Below are 17,447 nucleotides of genomic sequence, written 5' to 3'. Positions count from 1 at the left end.
CTGCAGCCCTGGTCTTCGTTGGAGGTCTCCCATCCAATTACTAACCAAGGCTGACCCTGCTTAGCTTCTGAGATCTGACAAGATCCGGCTCACCTGGGCATCTCATCCTCTTAGAGCTCTCAAAAACATTGCTCCAGTTTAGAAGCCAAGACAAAATAAAATCTATGTGAAGCAGGGAAAGTGACATGGTATAGCCTGGCCTTGTCTGATCTCAGAAGCTAAGCAGGGTTGGCACTTGGATGGGTGACCGCCAAGGAAGACTCTGCAGAGGAAGGCAATGGCAAACCATCTCTGCTTCTCACTTGTATTGAAAACAAACCAGCTTTCTGAACCAGCTTTTATAACTGGATTTATGCTGATTCAGCTAAATCCAGCTTTGCTGGTTCAGATGAGAGAATCTGGATCTGACCCAGGAAACCAGATCAAAAGGGCTGGATTAATCCTGGTTAATTTGGTTAAATTGCCAGGTGCAACTTCAGCCTGCTTCCCAGATTTCTCCTGTTTTTTTTCCTAAGAGGGAAGGGGGAGGAAAGAGAGGGAGGGAGGATTGAGTGGCTAATCTGTGCAGGAGCTTTCCTTCTTTGGCCTGGATAAGGAGAGAGCCTTTTTCAAGTTGCCTGCAAGGAGTTAACAAAGCAGGCCTGGCTCAGAGCAGCCTCCGTTTGAAGAGAGACAGTGTGCTTCTGAGAGCTGCTCTTGCTTGTGGCCTGCACTCTTTGCCATTGCTGCTGCTGCCCTGCTGTCTCTCTCTGCCTGGAGGAAGAGCAGGGCTGCCCGCTGGAGGACTTCTACCTTGTTTGAGAGTCATAGAGTCTTTCTTGTCTTTGGGGGATGGGTTGGCTTGGTGTTCGGGAGGGGTAAGGAAGGGACATGTTTTTTTCTTACAGTTTATCTTCTAAAAACTGCTTTTGATGTTTTGTGTGCTTTGGCTTTTGCTAAATTGTTTGCATAGTTGCTGTCTGTTATTTTTGAGGGGCTCTTTTGTCTCGTTGCTTTGCCTTACATGCTGGTTTGAAGGTACGAGAGTGCTGCTGCTGTGGCGAGACTTGCTGCTCTTGTGTGGTGGGATATAGCTTTTCTCTGGTTGTTGCTTAACTTTGTCCTTCTGGTTTTAAGGCAAGATCTGCTGCTTGCTATTCTGTTGTGGAGAGATCCTCGTCTGTGTGTGTAGGTGGAGCGGGGGCGGGGGGTAGATTGCTTTTCTCCCAGGGGATGTATTGCTCTGCCCTGTCGTTTTTTATTGTTATTTTTGGTTTTGCCACTAGTGGAGTTTTGGGTGTTCTTGTTGGGTTGTTCAGAGAACTGGGTGAACTTTCCGAATGGATTTTTAATGTAGGCTAGGTGTAGGCCTTGTTAAACAAGCACAAAGAGTCTTCCCCTTCAGAGGCTTGTATAGGAATTAAGAAAGGTTCAGGTGTTGTGTTCTAGTCAAATAGATAAATAGCCCTCCCACCCCACCCCACCCCAAGAGTCAACCCCATGACCTTCCGGGTGGGGGTGGGAGTACCAGCATCAGGCAGGGGGTCAGGTGGGGAACCATGGGGCTGGCTACTGCAAGACTTTGTTCCGTGCTGTGGTTCTCAACGAGGCACACATGGCAACCAGTATTGCTGTCACTATCGAGAGGCCATTACCGAATTGAGTTGGAAGGGACGTCACCACTTGCATATATGACTGATAGCAGCTCGGACCTCAAGGCAGCAGCAGTGCAAGTAAGCCTCAAGCCTGCATGGCCTACAAACTTCACCTCATGGTGAAGGATGCTCTGGGTCTGGGTTCTTCTGAGGAACCTGGACTGGACACTGTAGCTTGTGAGCTCCGTTGTCTCATCCTGAGATGCTTGTGCATCACAGGTCACTTCTCGCACAGCATGAAAGCAACTCTCCAACTGCACCAAAAGCTGGTCCTGACAGGCGTGTTGGAGCATCGCCTAACTGGTTTTGTTAGCACTTGCTGGAACTCCACCCATGCCATGTTCATGTGTTTGGTGCAGCAGCAGGCTGATCTAACAGTGTGGCTCTCAGAAAGCCACACTTTGAGGGGGGAAGAGCCGGTTCAGCCAAGAGGACTGGGTAACCATCTCCCAGACAGTGGAGGTCCTTAGGCCCTTTAAGGACTTCACCATCGCAATCTCTGGGTCTGGTCATTCCTCTGGTCCAAAGGGCCTCCTTCCTGGACGTAGACAGAGGACATGCAGAGCTTTTTCCAGCAATGCACATGCTCATGATAAGGCTGCAAGATGGCATGAAGTCCCGCCTGCTACCTCTCACTGAGAAGGAGCCATACATGTTGGTGACCATGTGCAACACACACACCATGGGCAGCGTTGCTGGGCAGGCTGGGAACCTCACCAGCTTGAGTGAGGAGCTCTCAGCAGGCATGGCATACACAGGCCAGGAGTGGCACCCTGCCAGCAGAGGGGCTGGGGGTAGGGACGGCGCAGCTGTTCCCTGTACCACCCCTTCTCTGCAAGTTTCCCCAACAGCCATTCCCAAGAAGTCCCTGGAGATGGAGGTGATCAGGGGGGTTCTGGGCCCCTCTGGGAACGTGAGGCATGTGATGCAGGATTCTGCAGAGGCGATAGTCAGGGACTACCTTTCAGAGCCCTGCGAATTGCTCTGTCCTCTGAGCTACTTGGCCAAGAAAGAGCTGGTCTGGGAGGACTTCTCACTTGAGGCCTCAAGACTCCTCTCATGCCTTGCAACAAGCATTCAGAGCAAGCGTGTCTTTTCCCATGCAGGCAACATTGTCAGCCCTCATCACACTCACCTGCTCCCCTGGAGACTTTAACAGTTGGTCTTCCTGAAGGTCAACTTCCTGCTCTTCAATTTCGCAGCTCTGGACTTCCAGAGAGAGTGAAGTGATCACACCTTGTGACCTGCATCCTCTGGCAGTCTGTGTTGGGGAGGTGGGGAAAAGTGCTCTTCTCAAAGTCAAACTTAGGCAGAAAACCACCAGGAGGGACAGTTGATTCAGTCGGAACACCATGAAGTGCCCACGCCAGTTTGGAACCCTCGCCCAACAGTACTAGCCCAGCCAGCTCACTCTTGGACCTTGGCACAAATCTGTGCAGAAAATTAAGAAAAGCAGCACCAGAAATGTTCTCTTGCCACTGTAACAGGAAGAGTCGGAGAGAGGTGGTAGGGAAAGTAGAAAATTTGACACACCATGTAAATGCCACAAATAAGCAGAGGCAAACCAAAAGAAACACCCCAAATGAAACTAAGAGAATGCTCTTGTGGAGTTCTTGTGTGTAATGTTCACTTTCTTCATTGCAGGGGTGGTAGGGAACAGGCTTGCCAGTGAGGAGGGGCTGATGCAGCCTGCAGCTCTGTCTTGAGGCTCCTCTGAGCCAGTGATGGCTGCAGAGCAGACTGCTGAGACTAGGAGAGAGAGGAGGATTTCCCACAATCACTCATCCCTCTCATTTTCTGAGGTCAAGAAGGATCCATCCTATACTAAGTTACAACTGTGTTTGCTTGCCATTGCCTTGTGCTTGATGGTTCTGGTATGTGTGGCAGGATACTTGCTTGGTCTTCCCCCACTGGCTCTGGGTTCTGCTTGGCTTCTGTGAGTAGAACAATACTTGGGAGGAACAAAAATAATAACTGTTATAGTAAAGTCTATTATCACAAATATTTACAATGGCAACACGCTCCAAAACTTATATGGATTACAATGGATCATACAAAACACAGTTACAGCAGGCAGATCCTATCTGCAAACATAATATACACAGCAAAGTAGTTTTCTTATGTATTTTGAATGTCCAGAAAATGAATATGCAAAGATAGTCAGATCACACCCGGGGCCGGCTAATTACTGCAACATATGTAAGCTGCTTCTTCAATTTATAAACATGCACTTCTGAGACCATGTCATGAGAATTCACTGCCGCCAGTTCCAAGGTCTCAGAAGTGCATGTTTATAAATTGAAGAAGCAGCTTACATATGTTGCAGAGAAATGTTTTGCACGCTAAAGAATAACGCCTTACATGCAACAGATGTTTGGAATTGTTTGCACTAAATTTCAGAATTAACGCCATTCTTAAGAATCACGCCCCTGAGGAAGCAAGGGCACGAAATCTGCGGTAATTAGCCGGCCCCGGGTGTGATCTGACTATCTTTGCTGAACTATCGAAGAATTTACCTGTGGAACATCCACCTTGCATGTCCTCATTTCTGAGACATCCTGCGCCTTTAAGAATCCTTTTGTGCATATTCATTTTCTGGACATTCAAAATACATAAGAAAACTACTTTGCTGTTCGTTTTCGTTTTCGCAGCCATGTCGGACGCTCCTCTCGGCAGGTCCAAGAGGAAGCGGCCGAGCCGCCTGGCCAGGCGGCTGATCTGCAAAGGTTAGCCCCCAGACTCTCAGGCAGGGAGTCTGAGTCCGGGACGCGGCAGGAAGAGCCCTCTGACAGATCGAGGCAGGGGGTAAATCGCCCGTTTGTCCCTATGGAGGCCGGCAGACGAGCGCGGCACCTAGTGTGCTGCCGGGCTATGGAAAACGGCAAGGAGCAGGATTAGGCGAAAGCCTGCAAGTAAGCGAATCCCTTCTGTTACTACAAGCGTATGTGAGGAGTGGTGGGGTCTGAAGGTTAGAAGACTCGGATTTTTCCCCCCTCACAGAGTCTTGGAAGATTGGCGGTTTCCCCCCCCCCCCCTAAAATGGCAGCGAAAAAGCAGAGTCCTTCTCTTGGCAAGTCAGTTACGGCAGCCTTGCAGAGGGGCGAGACGCTCGAGGAACTGGTTAAAAGAGCGGTTATGGAAGCCATAAAACCCTTTGTTGACAAGCTGAATGAAACAGATCAAAGGGTGGGCTTAATTGAAAGCGATGTGAAAGCCATTAAAGAAGCAGCGGGGGGGGGGGGCAGAGAAGTCTGCCCGGGAAAGTGCGTCACTTACGAGAGCAACGAACAGGGAATTAAAGTTGGTGGAAAACCAGCTGATCGGACTGCAAGTGGAGCGAACACAAACCATTTTGCGTCTCCAGAATGTTAAAGAGGAGGAAAAAGAGGATTTATGGGATCTCGCCTCGGAACTTTTAGCGACACCCGCGAGGGCAATTAAAGAAGAAGTGAAAAGCGCCATTTTGGGAGTCCGTTGGGCATCTTCAAAATATGCAACGAAGCGGCAGCTGCCTCGCGAGATTGTTATCGAGTTTTCATCTAGGAGGGTCCGGGACAGTATCCTATATAATTCATACAATGCGGAATTGGACTTTCTGGGAAATAAAGTCAAGATATTGAAGGACGTTCCATTTTTAGTGCGGAAGAAAAGATTTAAGTACAAGATGTTGGCAGCTCTTTTGAGGGAATGGGACATAAAGTACAAATGGCTACTCCCGGAAGGAATCGGGTTTAGTTATAAAGATAAAGCTTACAAGATTAATTCGGAAGATCAGCTAAGGGATTTTGTGGATAAAAATCCAGAATTTGGACCAGACACCAAGCAAAAAGAAGAGGATCCGAAGCCTGAAGGGAGGGGGGAGGCAATGAGCGCTCCGGCGGTAGCTGCGCAGAGGGAATTGCGCCCGAGGCCCAGGGGAGGGAAAAAGATTTAATTTGAACTGTAATTTGTAATTTGTATGATCAACCACTCCGTCACTATTTTATTAAGCTATTTTTTTACTATGGCAGTATGAAGGGAAAGCATTGAAATGTAGTGTTTAGTGTTTGTAGGTTACCTTCCCCTTTTTTCCACCCCCTCTTCCCTTTCTCTCTTTTCTCCCTTCCTTCCCATCCCTTGTGCTATTGTAGTCTTTTGTAGAAAAAAAGAAAAGAAAACTACTTTGCTGTGTATATTATGTTTGCAGATAGGATCTGCCTGCTGTAACTGTGTTTTGTATGATCCATTGTAATCCATATAAGTTTTGGAGCGTTTTGCCATTGTAAATATTTGTGATAATAGACTTTACTATAACAGTTATTATTTTTGTTCCTCCCAAGTATTGTTCTACTTGCTACATATTGATTCCGGGAGTTGCCTACTCTTGTCCCATGGCTTCTGTGAGTGACACTGGTTCCGTTGGGCTAAGTTGCAACAATGTCCCTTGCGTCTGTTTTGGTTTGGTGGAATTCACTGCTTTGACATGATTTGATGTTGGTCCCTTTGTTTCAGTTGCCTCTTCTCCCTCCCCTCCCCTCAGATAAATCCAGAATTTTCTGATTTTACTGAACCAGATAAGAGAATCTTACCTGGATTTTAGGGATACCAAATTCTTTCGGTATTCCTGAAACTTGGATCACCATCACTTTTTTTTTTTTTTGGGTGCACACCCCTAGCTATATGTCAGTTGCCGTTGATGGCATATATACCCACATGCATGTGGAAGCAACCCAAAGAGTCTTGTAGGAACTTAGAATCACACAATTCTTGGGGCAGAGTCTACTTTGTCAGAAGCATGAATGCCACAATAAGCGTTCCAGAGGAGTTAGCCGTGTTAGTCTGTAGTAGCAAAAAAAAGAGTCCAGTAGCACCTTTAAGACTAACCAACTTTACTGTAGCATAAGCTTTCGAGAACCACAGCTCTCTTTGTCAGATGCATGGAGGATAAGAAGAAACTGGCTGCTCATCCTCCAACGTCATATATGCCCTCATGTGCCAACAATGTCCATCTGCTCTGTACATTGGACAAACCAGCCAACCTCTGCGCAAAAGAATAAATGGACACAAATCTGACATTAGAAATGGCAACATCCAGAAACCAGTGGGAGAACACTTCAATCTACCAGGACATTCCATCAAAGACTTAAAGGTCACTGTAGTTCAACAGAAACCTTTCAAAAACAAAATCCAAAGTGAAGCTGCTGAATTGGAATTTAAATGTAAATTTGACTCAGACTTGGATTGAATAGAGACTATGAATGGTTATCTCATTATCAGAAGTAACTGATTTGCATCTACTCCCCCCTCCCCTCACCACCTATATATATCTGGCCAGTTTCTTCTTACCCTCCATGCATCTGACGAAGAGAACTGTGGTTCTCGAAAGCTTATGCTACAGTAAAGTTGGTTCGTCTTAAAGGTGCTACTGGACTCTTTACAATAAGTGTTAGTTGTTCAAGTGTCAAGAGACCATTAGGTTTGGATCCAGATGCCATTTCTGTAAGCACAATGTCTTCTGCCCATGCAGTGTAATTTTCCCACCACTGCAGCCTGAAACGCCCTCTGAACTCCTATTCCTGGTGAAGAGGGAACCCCCAGAATAGGATTTCAGAGAGGATTTTGGGCAATTGAGAGGGGAGGGAGACGGGAAATCCTTGGATCCCAGCCTTACCCTGCTGCAGCCAAAACTAATCCAGTTGCCCTTCTGGAGTTCATTTTAAACCAGGATGGACATTTCTTAATTAGCTGAAAGCCAAACACTACTTTGTAACAGGCCACACCAGTTCCTGTCATGCCAGTCCAAGGCAAAGGCGCAAAGGGCTCTTAGCCCTGCCCTCTGCAACACCAGTAGAGGCTCTGGCACTGCTTTCTCCTTTGCGATCACAGCTGTTGACTCCCAGGGGGTGTAACAAAGGGCCTTTTCACTGGGAAAAACTGAGGTTCATAGTGGGTGACGGTCTGTACTGTCCTGCACTACACTTGGGGCTGAATTGAGCCTCTGGCCACTTATCCTTACTCTAAACCTTGCAGGCAGCTGAAGAAAGGAGGCAAGCAGACTTCAGCGACCTACGATTCAGAGGAGGAGGAGGAGGGCCTGCCCATGACCTACGACGAGAAGCGACAGCTCAGTTTGGACATCAACCGCTTGCCTGGGGAGAAGCTGGGCCGAGTGGTGCACATCATTCAGTCACGGGAACCTTCACTCAGAGACTCCAATCCTGATGAGATTGAAATAGATTTTGAAACCTTGAAGCCCACGACATTACGAGAACTGGAGAGATATGTCAAGTCTTGTTTACAGAAAAAGCAAAGGAAGCCCTTTGGTAAGTGGGAACAGCACTGGACCCAGCCAGAGGTGACCAGGTTTTTTAAAGTGAGCTCTCCCCTTCCCCACCCCACCTCCCCTTCAACAAAATCAGTAAAATTGGGTCATTTTTTTCACTTTTCAAAATGTTGCTGTGGGCATCTGGCAACTGAAGTAAGCCAAAGCACAACTTTGCACTTTGAAAAACCTGTTGAAAGTTGTGTCACAGACAGGTTGTTCACCCTGGAAGTTTTTAGGCAGCTGTTTTGCTTGGTAGGAAATTAGATGGGTAAATGTTTCTAATTTAATAAGCTCAAGGCTAGGATCAAAAGAGTGAGTTGCAGACTTCCACACCTATACTCGGGTTTCTCCAACAGCTTCTTGCACCTCTCGACACACCACTCTTGAGAGTGGATAGCAGGAAAAGGAAACTGGCAGAGAGGTGCATGCGCAGAAGCCTTTATATCTGTGTGCAAGGGAGTTGGGATCACAGCCAAAATCTGGAAATAAAATATATCGAACATGCAACATTTTGTGCAATCCTTTGACATCCACCTTGGAGTGGAATAGCCATGTTTCCCCTTCTGTGGCTCAGTTCAGCCATCACATGAGAAAGGGTGTATGTATGATCTTTCCACTGGACTCTGGTAGCAAGAAGGGCTAAGAATTCATGTTGCAGCTGCCTCCCTCTTCCTGATAGGAACTCCAGTTTCAGAACATGGGTATTATTTAAATTTAGGGGTAAGAGATGGTGTGGAGTTTAATAACAACAACAACAACAACATTTGATTTATATACCGCCCTTCAGGATGATTTAACACCCACTCAGAGCGGTTTACAAAGTATGTCATTATTATCCCCACAACAAAACACCCTGTGAGGTGGGTGGGGCTGAGAGAGCTCCAGAGAGCTGTGACTAGCCCAAGGTCACCCAGCTGGCTTCAAGTGGAGGAGCGGGGAATCAAACCAGGCTCTCCAGATTAGAGTCCCGTGCTTTTAACCACTACACCAAACTGGCTCTCACTTTGCACTAACTGAAATGGTAAAAAACAAAGCAATCTTGTGCAGGTTGAGAGATCGGCCCAGTAGCAATGAATTGTGTCCTTTGGGGCCCTTTTTGCACCTCCCGGGGGGCTCAGGATGCTTTCTGCTTCCGAGGGCACCCCAAGTGGGCAATGTTCCAGTGGAGTCACTGCTAGTCTGGGGCACTTTAAGCAGGTCTTTCCCCCTTGAGGGCTCTGCGGGACAAGCCATCCTTCCCAGCAATGGGGTCAGGAAAGAGGGCCCACCCCAGAATGTGGACAGGCCCTCGGCAAGTGCAGTCTTGCCAGTTCACGAAGGATACCATTGCACAGAGCAGGGTGAAAGGCAGCCCCTCAGCAGATCTCCCCACTGCAGCCAATTCCCACAAGGAATATTCTTTCCTCTCCCTGGCCCTGAGGGCCCAGGGTATTGATTTGGACCACAGAGCTTCTCCACTGCTGCCTTGCCCTCTGTAAATCTTCTGGGCAGTGCAGTGTGGTTTGCTGTAATGTCTGAACAGAGCCTGAACTGGCTGGGCAGCATATGCTTCAGCCCGGTTGAAATGAACAGGACATTCAAGTAAGGTGCATCTTAGGCTGTAGATGAGAAGGAGTCTTGATGTGTGATACAATTCTCCGTAATCGCTTGGCCAGATGGTGCTGGTGGCCCTAGCTGGGCTATCTTCGTCCTCTGCCTGTCAGGGCTCAGAGGGGCTGCTGCTTGTGGCATGTACATCCATCCCACTTTTATCTCTGCTGAACAGGTCTGACAGGTTTTTGTATTGTTTCCAAAAACCTGGAAAACGTTGTCCAGCAGACAAAAGGAAATTTATGTGCAACTTCTATTAAAAAGCAGCTTTTAAGTCCAGCCTAACTAATCTAGTGGAATTCCACAGAAATTAAGCTGGAGTGACTCCCTCCATATTGGTGCAGCTACCCTGTTGCTCACCACAATGGTAGACTTACAGGTTGCACACCAGGCCCTGGCCTGCTGGAACAACCCTGGCTCTTTCAGCAAGTTGGAAGATCATCGTTTCCTTAAATACATCCCTGCACGCGGCCCTCAGTATCTCCAGCCTCTGATTTTGACGCTTTCCTGCTTTGTCCTCTGTCTTTGGTTGCCTGAAAGAAGAAGAAATCTCTTGGTAGGTGACCCGATGCCTTCTTTTGACCATGTTTAATAGAACATTTTATTTTATAGAGCAGAAAACACAAAACAGGTTAACAGTTCTGTAATTTGAGTGCTAACTACTGATCACACTTAGTGGCTGATAAATAAAGCCTGAACCTCAAGGCTCAAAGATTTTCTAAAGCTGTTTCCAAATGTGCATTGCAAGTTCATTTGGAGAGCTGCTGAAAATCGGCTTCTCTTTTGTTAAAAAGATTTTTTCTTCAAGCAGAGCTGTCATTCAATTTGAGTAAACTTAGATGGATCATAGAAGTGTTGATTAAATTGGCATACACTTGCATGTGAATAAAACAGTAGTTCAGTGGGGGGGGGAGGAATTATTTTCTTTGATTTTTTTTAATGTACACATAACATAGCCAGCGCTACATTTTTTTATTTTGCATGGACCATTGGTTGGTGGTAGATCACTTAGTGTTGTCGAAAGAAAAAAAATCATAATTATCCAATACACAAAGTATAAAAAGGGCATGGTTGTTTGAAGCATTTTTAGTTCTACTTTTGTATGTACATCAAATTATATGTATTTTGTTAATATTGCTTTGTGTAACTGCATCAAACAAGTTGGCTTTTCATATCCTGTGTCTTGGATAAGTATTCTTCTTTTTCCCCTCAACCTTTTAAAATCCCTCTGTTTTTTGGGTTGGTTGCTGGTTTCAGTTACCTGTTGAATCGCCCTTTGGATCCCAGTTGCCCAGAAAGAAGCTGCCAGTCCAAGTAGGCAGTGTGAGCTGCAGCCACCATATACTCCCAAGCATTTGTAAAAGAGGAAGGTGTTTTTTTCCCCTGCAAATGGCCATAGGCTTTGGACTCAATTTGTTTGAGAGGCAGCCCTTTATTTAACATGTAGCAGAATGAGCGTCACCACAGGCTGCAGCTGGCGACACCCTTTTTAATGAGCCAGTTTGAGCCAGTTTGGTGTAGTGGTTAAGAGCGGTGGGACTCTAACCTGGAGAGCCGGGTTTGATTCCTCACTCTTCCACTTGAAGCCAGCTGGGTGACCTTGGGCTAGTCACAGCTCTCTGGAGCTCTCTCAGCCCCACCCACCTCACAGGGTGTTTTGTTGTGGGGATAATAATGACATACTTTGTAAACCACTCTGAGTGGGCATTAAGTTGTCCTGAAGGGTGGTATATAAATTGAATGTTGTTGTTATATTGTTGTTGTTATATTTGTAACGTTTCTACTTTGTTTGCAGAAAACTAGTTTTGTCAGGAAGAGTGGTATAAGTCCAGCTCTCTCCATTTTTTAACAGCAGGTATCTGCTAGTTTTCTACTTCCAGGGTGCTATATAGGAGCCCAGAGTTTCATGATTTCCCACATGCAGTATTTCGTGGTGCCGCCGCAACACATCCATGGCTGTGCAGCATCCACTCTTCCTTCTTTGGGCAAGGCTGTCCTGCTGCTCAGGCTCTGGCTGGCAATTTCCAACTAGCAGTTGAAGGATAATTTTGTGCCCTGTACAACGGTGACTCTTGCCCTCTTCTCTCCCCTTACAACCAGTCTCAGCAGTTGTGCGTTCCTCCTCTACAGCTGCAAGTGGAAAGAAGCAAGCAGCAAAATCCAAGGAAGAGCTCGCTCAGGAGAAGAAGAAGGAGCTGGAGAAACGCTTGCAAGATGTGAGTGGGCAGTTGAACAACAACAAGAAACCTGCCAAGAAAGGTACTCATTGCCCATCCCATTTTATTATCATGTTTTCCTTTTTTCCTGGATTGAAACTATCTCTGAGGGAAAATGAGCTGAACCCACCCACCCCACTCCCAAAGAAACTGGCATCAAGAATGTGCCCCTTCTGCAGAGCCTTTGCAAACAGAGCCATGGAAGTGCAGCATGGCACTGCTCCCCACCAGCACTGCTCAGCCCTGAGGCCCCATTGAAGGACCTGGGAGGGCCCTCCTCATTTACAAATTCACCTGGTTGGGGGGATCTTGCCTTTCCCCTCCCCAGCCACAGCTGCTCCTCCCACTCTTCACCCCAGGAGCAAAGAGGAGCTGGGGGCGCTGTGGAGGAGAGGGCCACGTGGTGTGCGAGTCCCAGAAGGCATCCTGGGATACTAAATCCTGGTGCACAAACTAAGCCTCCCCGAGGAAGACCCACTCCACTTAAGATACTTCGGCCGATTCCTCACGGCTTACCTGAAGCCGGGACGTTGTGGAACATGCCGGCAAAAACGCGGAAGATCGCTTTTTCTCATGCGAGAAAACGCGATCTTTCGCATTTTTGTCGGCATGTTCCACAACGTCCCGCAACGTCCCGGCTTCAGGTAAGCCATGCGGAATCGGCCTTTGTGTAGCTGGGCATGCAATTACTCCTTCCCAGCCCCAGCATGTGTATGAGTCATGCTTTAAGCAGGTGAGGCTGGGGTTGGGGCACTTCCCTTTAGCCCAGGATTCAAGGAGAAGGACTTCCCTGCATGTGTGCACATGACATGACTAGGATGCCAAGTGCTGGACGGTGCTTTGTCTTGATTCTCTTTTAGAAAAATCTGGCTCTGCCCCCTCTGGAGGTCCTTCCCGCCTCAGCAGCAGCAGCTCTTCAGAATCAGGGAGTAGCAGCTCGAGTGGATCCAGCTCAGACAGTAGCGACTCGGAGTAAGCTACGGACACTTCACATGTCAGGACAGCAAATGGACGTCTCGTTCACACACACACACCCGTCCCTCGGCAGCGTTTCCTTTTTTTTTTTTTTAATGGTCTGCTTTATCCCATCACCTTTTAAAACATTTTTTAAATTCAGTGTTATAAAAAGATACTTTCCAAAATTAATTTTTCCCACTTTCCGTAGGTCAAAGATCCGTGTGTGTGATTAGACTTTGCAACAAGAAATATGCTTTGCTTAAAGTCTCTAAAGATTTTAATGGAAAGTGATTTGTTCACCAATGAGGAGATGCTGGAAACTCCCAATGAGAGATCATAGAAAACACGTGTAATATATGGGGGTGGGGGGTGTTTTGGTAAGTTCTTTTTTTCCCTGGAAATTTCCTTCTTAATACAGCCCAAGACTGGCTCATCTCTATGACGACGACACAAGGTGGAGGGGGGAACTCTCTGTAAAATGGTACTGTATCTGGGAAACGTTAGTTCTTGAAGTAGTCCATGTATTTGTTCTTAGCACTAGTGTTCCTAACCTCCAGGGACCTGATCCACTATTCTAGTGCTCCTGCATGGATTGTGCAAGAGAATTACTTGGTGGATTGAGCCCCAAGTCTACATTGTGATGAAGACCATCATCTTTTTTTATATATAAGAGGGAAGAAAAAGAAAGCTTATGTACTGTGCATTGTTAAAATGTATCTTTTTAGATATTTCTTTTATCCTTTTTAACAAAAAAACCATACAGAGGTTCAGGCTTCTGTTCTGAAGGTTCTCAAGAGGTTGCCCAGCAGATTAAAACTGGTGTGTGGTATCTTGGTTCTTGGAAACTCAAAGCAGGGTGGCCAAGATCTAGTCACTTCCACGTGTATCATGGGGGCAGAGACAAGAGCTGTGATGCTCCATGCACTGTGCCAGGGAATGGGTCTGCATGACCATGGAACTCCCCACCGTTTATGTAGATGGAGCATTCTCTTTTCAGAAATAAGAGCAAGGCCGAGACTGCCCCTCATACAGCCTTTGGTGTGGGGCTGGATGCGTCCTCTCGCCCTGCAGGTCATGCCTGTAATCCACATTTGGGTGGTGGGAAAATATCAGCGAGAGTCTCCCCACCAATAGTCAGGGATGGTAAAAACCTGCTTATGTTGAACAAGGTTTTGTCTCAAGTTCCCCAGGCCTCTCTGTGGTGTGTGCTTAGTTGTTTGGATCTCACTTCCCTTTTTGGAGGAGGGAGAAAAATATGATCTGGCATCACTGTGAAACATCTGCCTAATGCATTGCAAGGTGAGGGGGGGAGGCGCATGGTTCCTCCATTGTGCAAGCACATGGATAATGGGTGAACCAGGATTATGTTTCTAGGAACTCTGAGGTGCTTCAAAGCTTATTGAGGGCACCTCAGGAAGGAAATCCATGCCAGGTAAGATGCCCTGCAATAAAACTGGACCCATCCTGTCATCACATGAGTTTTCTCCTTGCTGAAAAAGAACCATATAATGCTTATGGTAGTAGTAGTAGCCGAGGTGCCATATCAAGCCATATTTTGGTGTGGCACAGCTAGGTTTGGTAATGTGACAGTAGGGCACTATGGTTGTGACTCTAGCAAAGCTCTGGGGGCCAAAGAAGAGCCAGCGACTGATCGAATGTCTGTCCCTCTGCCCCCCTTTGTCACAGCAAGGAAGCTCTTAGGATGAAAAGCCACCTGTGTCTTGTGCACGTACAGGTCTCCAAAGGAACCTTTTACCTCAAGGTGGTCGTTGTGGGGAGGGGGGAGATACACTATGGGAAGGGACGTAGTGGGGGAGGAAAATTAGCGGGTTTTGTAAGATGCATCAATTTTCTAAAAGTTAATTTTTTTTCCAGCTTGTCTTGGAGACCTGCACTTCCACAAATGACATGCTCCAGAATCTACTGTCCCTTGTTCTCATGTATATAGAAATACTTTATTTATTAATACCAAGTCACTTAAAAACATATCCTGCATTTTGAAGAGCAGAAGAAAAAAACGCAGTGTTTTTTTAAAAAAATCAAGCTCTAAAGAATTGGGAGCCCTTTTTATTTAAATGGATTTGACTTTTTAACCTCCAGGTGCTACGGATATTTGTTTCCTGTGCCGGTGCTTATTCCTTGTATGTGGATCCAGATTTAGGGGGAGGGGGTTGTTTTGGGTTTTGTTTGATTTCTTTTTGTACAGACTTTGGAGACTTACAGGTATCGATAACTTCCAGATAAAGCATGTTTTATTTGTATATTCCTAGTCCCCTTCCAGGTCGGTCTTTTTCTCTTTCTCTGTATCTTAATTGTTTTAAAGTAGAACAGTTTGGAAAAAATAAAGGAACAAAGACCCAATTTTCAGAGCAAATGCTGGTTCTGTAATGTACATGTAGTAAACGAGAGAATGGGTTGGGTTCTATGATAAAACAGAATTTCCATTTGAAACAGTGAGGGGTAGAACATTCACTTGTGGCTGAAGCTACAGATTATGTTGTTTAATGTCCTCTAGCTGTTTAGGCACGAAATCTGGATATTTGGGCTGGTTAGTTACCAACATCTAGTTCTACCTCGCTCTTCCAGCTGATCTTGGGGTGGCTGTAGAAATCCTGAACTGGTGCCTGGAGGCAATTTTGAAGTGGATGCAGGTAACAAACTGAAGCTCAATCCACACAAGACGGAAGTACTATTGGTGAGCAGAAGGTTTGACCCAGGATTTAAGGTGTTACCTGTTTTGGACAGGGTTGCATTCACCTTGAAGGAGTAAGTATGTGGTTTGGAGCTGTTCTTAGACCCAGGCCTACTGTTGGATAAGCAGGTGGCAGCTGTGGCCAGGGTTGCTTTTTACCAGCTTTGACTGGTGAATCAGCTGCAACCTTCCCTTGGCAGGAAAGATCTGGCCACTGTGGTACATGCCCTAAAGGTAAAGATCGCCCCCAGTGCAAGCACTGAGTCATTACTGACCCATGGGGGGACGTCACATCACATTTTCTTGGCAGACTTCTTGTTATGAGGTGGTTTGCCATTGCCTTCCCGAGTCATCTACACTTCACCCCTGCGAAACTGGGTACTCATTTTACTGACCTCGGAAGGATGGAAGGCTGAGTCAACCTTGAGCCTGTTATTTGAACCGGGCTTCTGCCAGGATCGAACTCTGGTCGTGAGCAGAGCTTGGGCTGCAGAACTGCAGCTTACCACTCTGCACCACGGGGCTCTGTGCCCCTGTACATGCCCTAGTTGCATCTAGATTAGATTACTGCCATGAGCTCTATGTGGGGCTGCCCTTGAAAAGTGTTTGGAAATTTCAGTGGGTGCAGAATGCTGCAGGCTGTGTGTTGACTGGAGTGGTTCATATGGACCACATCACTCCAGCTTTGGCTCATCTACAGTTTGTTTCCAGGCACAATTCAAGTTACTGGTGCTGAAATATTTAAAGCTCTATATGATTTGGGACCAACATACCTGAAGGACTGCCTTTTTAATCTACCCAACCACTGCAGTCCTCTTTGGAGGCCCTGCTTTGAGTGCCCCACCTTCCGAGATCGTGTGAGTGGCAACCGGGAAGAGGGCCTTCCCAGTAATGGCACCAACACGCTGGAACTCTATCCTGTCCCCTTCTGTTGCCGTTGTCCACCAGCAGGTGAAGACTTACTTGTTCCTCTTGTCATTCAGGGATCCTTCCTCCCTCCCCAGTGTTTTAACCATTGTTTTTATCTTTTGTATTAAATTCTGGTTTACAATTGTTTTAATGATAAATTTATGTGTTGGCTTTTAAGATGAGATTTTAATTGTTTTACGTTTGTTAGCCACTTTGGCAGCTCTGTGAGGGCAGAAAGGCAGGGTAAAAATCTTGTTAATAAATAGATAATAAATAAATAAAGAGCAGGCACAGCAAGAGATTGAACCGCAACCGAGGAATTCCTGGTTTAAAACTTGCCATCTGCTATTGACTTCCTTTGGCAAGCCATTTGCTCCCCCATCCCCTAATGTGCAATATACAGAGAACACTAGTGTAAGTTGTTCTGTAGGAGTCCTGCAGGATAACATCTCTGAAATATTTTCAGTTGGGGATGTGCTTTAAAATATATCCATAAATATACACGGGGAAAAAACCTTAGCAGTATTTTCCAGGTGTATTTGGAATCTGAATATATATTCAAGAATTTCTGCAATACTGATATTGCAGACTTGAATATTTCTGGAAGTATTCGGGGATATCCAGAGGCAGTCGTTTAAAGCTCCCAACTTGTTTTTCCTTCCCTCTTTGCAGGTTTCCCAGGCAGTAGAGCGAGGGGGGAGGGAGGCAGCTCTCACAGGCAAATGGAATTGCACAATAGGTAGAGTTCCTGACTGCCCAATCACAGCAACTCTCTCACTGCATAGCTTTGCTTCAGCTCTTTCTGAACACGGTCAAAGAGGATAAAAACAGGCCTGGGCTACAGCTTGACTCCATTACATTGAGAGATTTGGAATGGGCCCAGTGGCTGCTATGGTCTGCCTGTCCTAGATTCCGGAACTGGATTACTGCTGCCTGCCTGCAAGTAGTTTGGTCATTTAAAAATATTTTTTTATTATTTCAGGTTTTCCTAGATATGGGGGGGGGCGGGTCTGGTGGGTTGGTTAGGACCAGCCTTTTTTTCTTTCTGGTTCCTTTAAAAACGTTTTCTTTTGATCTTGGGACGTTTGCCTATGGGGTGGTAGTGTGTTTTGAGTTTTGTGGTCTGGTGGGGATCAGCTTTGTCT

General features: G+C 46.5%; 1 protein-coding gene across 4 annotated transcripts in view; it reads left to right on the top strand.

Annotated features, from left to right (window-relative positions):
- BRD3 (bromodomain containing 3) overlaps positions 1-15,831 on the top strand; it is a 93,396-nt gene extending 77,565 nt beyond the window's left edge. For 2 of the 4 annotated variants that reach the window (XM_054997429.1, XM_054997426.1), the window contains 3 exons: positions 7,644-7,936; positions 11,659-11,787; positions 12,605-15,831. In XM_054997429.1, the coding sequence (XP_054853404.1) occupies positions 7,644-7,936; positions 11,659-11,787; positions 12,605-12,720 (538 nt within the window). In that variant the 3' untranslated portion in view covers positions 12,721-15,831. Of the gene's footprint in view, positions 1-7,643; positions 7,937-11,628; positions 11,788-12,604 lie in introns of all 4 variants that reach the window. The other 2 variants (XM_054997428.1, XM_054997425.1) reach the window with 1 other exon arrangement.
- Positions 15,832-17,447: the final 1,616 nt, after the last annotated feature.

The sequence above is a fragment of the Eublepharis macularius genome, chromosome 14 (assembly GCF_028583425.1).
Source record: "Eublepharis macularius isolate TG4126 chromosome 14, MPM_Emac_v1.0, whole genome shotgun sequence".
Classification (NCBI taxonomy): Eukaryota; Metazoa; Chordata; class Lepidosauria; order Squamata; family Eublepharidae; genus Eublepharis; species Eublepharis macularius.
Note: the sequence above shows the minus strand (reverse complement) of the source record. Positions and strands in the feature narration are given on the sequence as shown.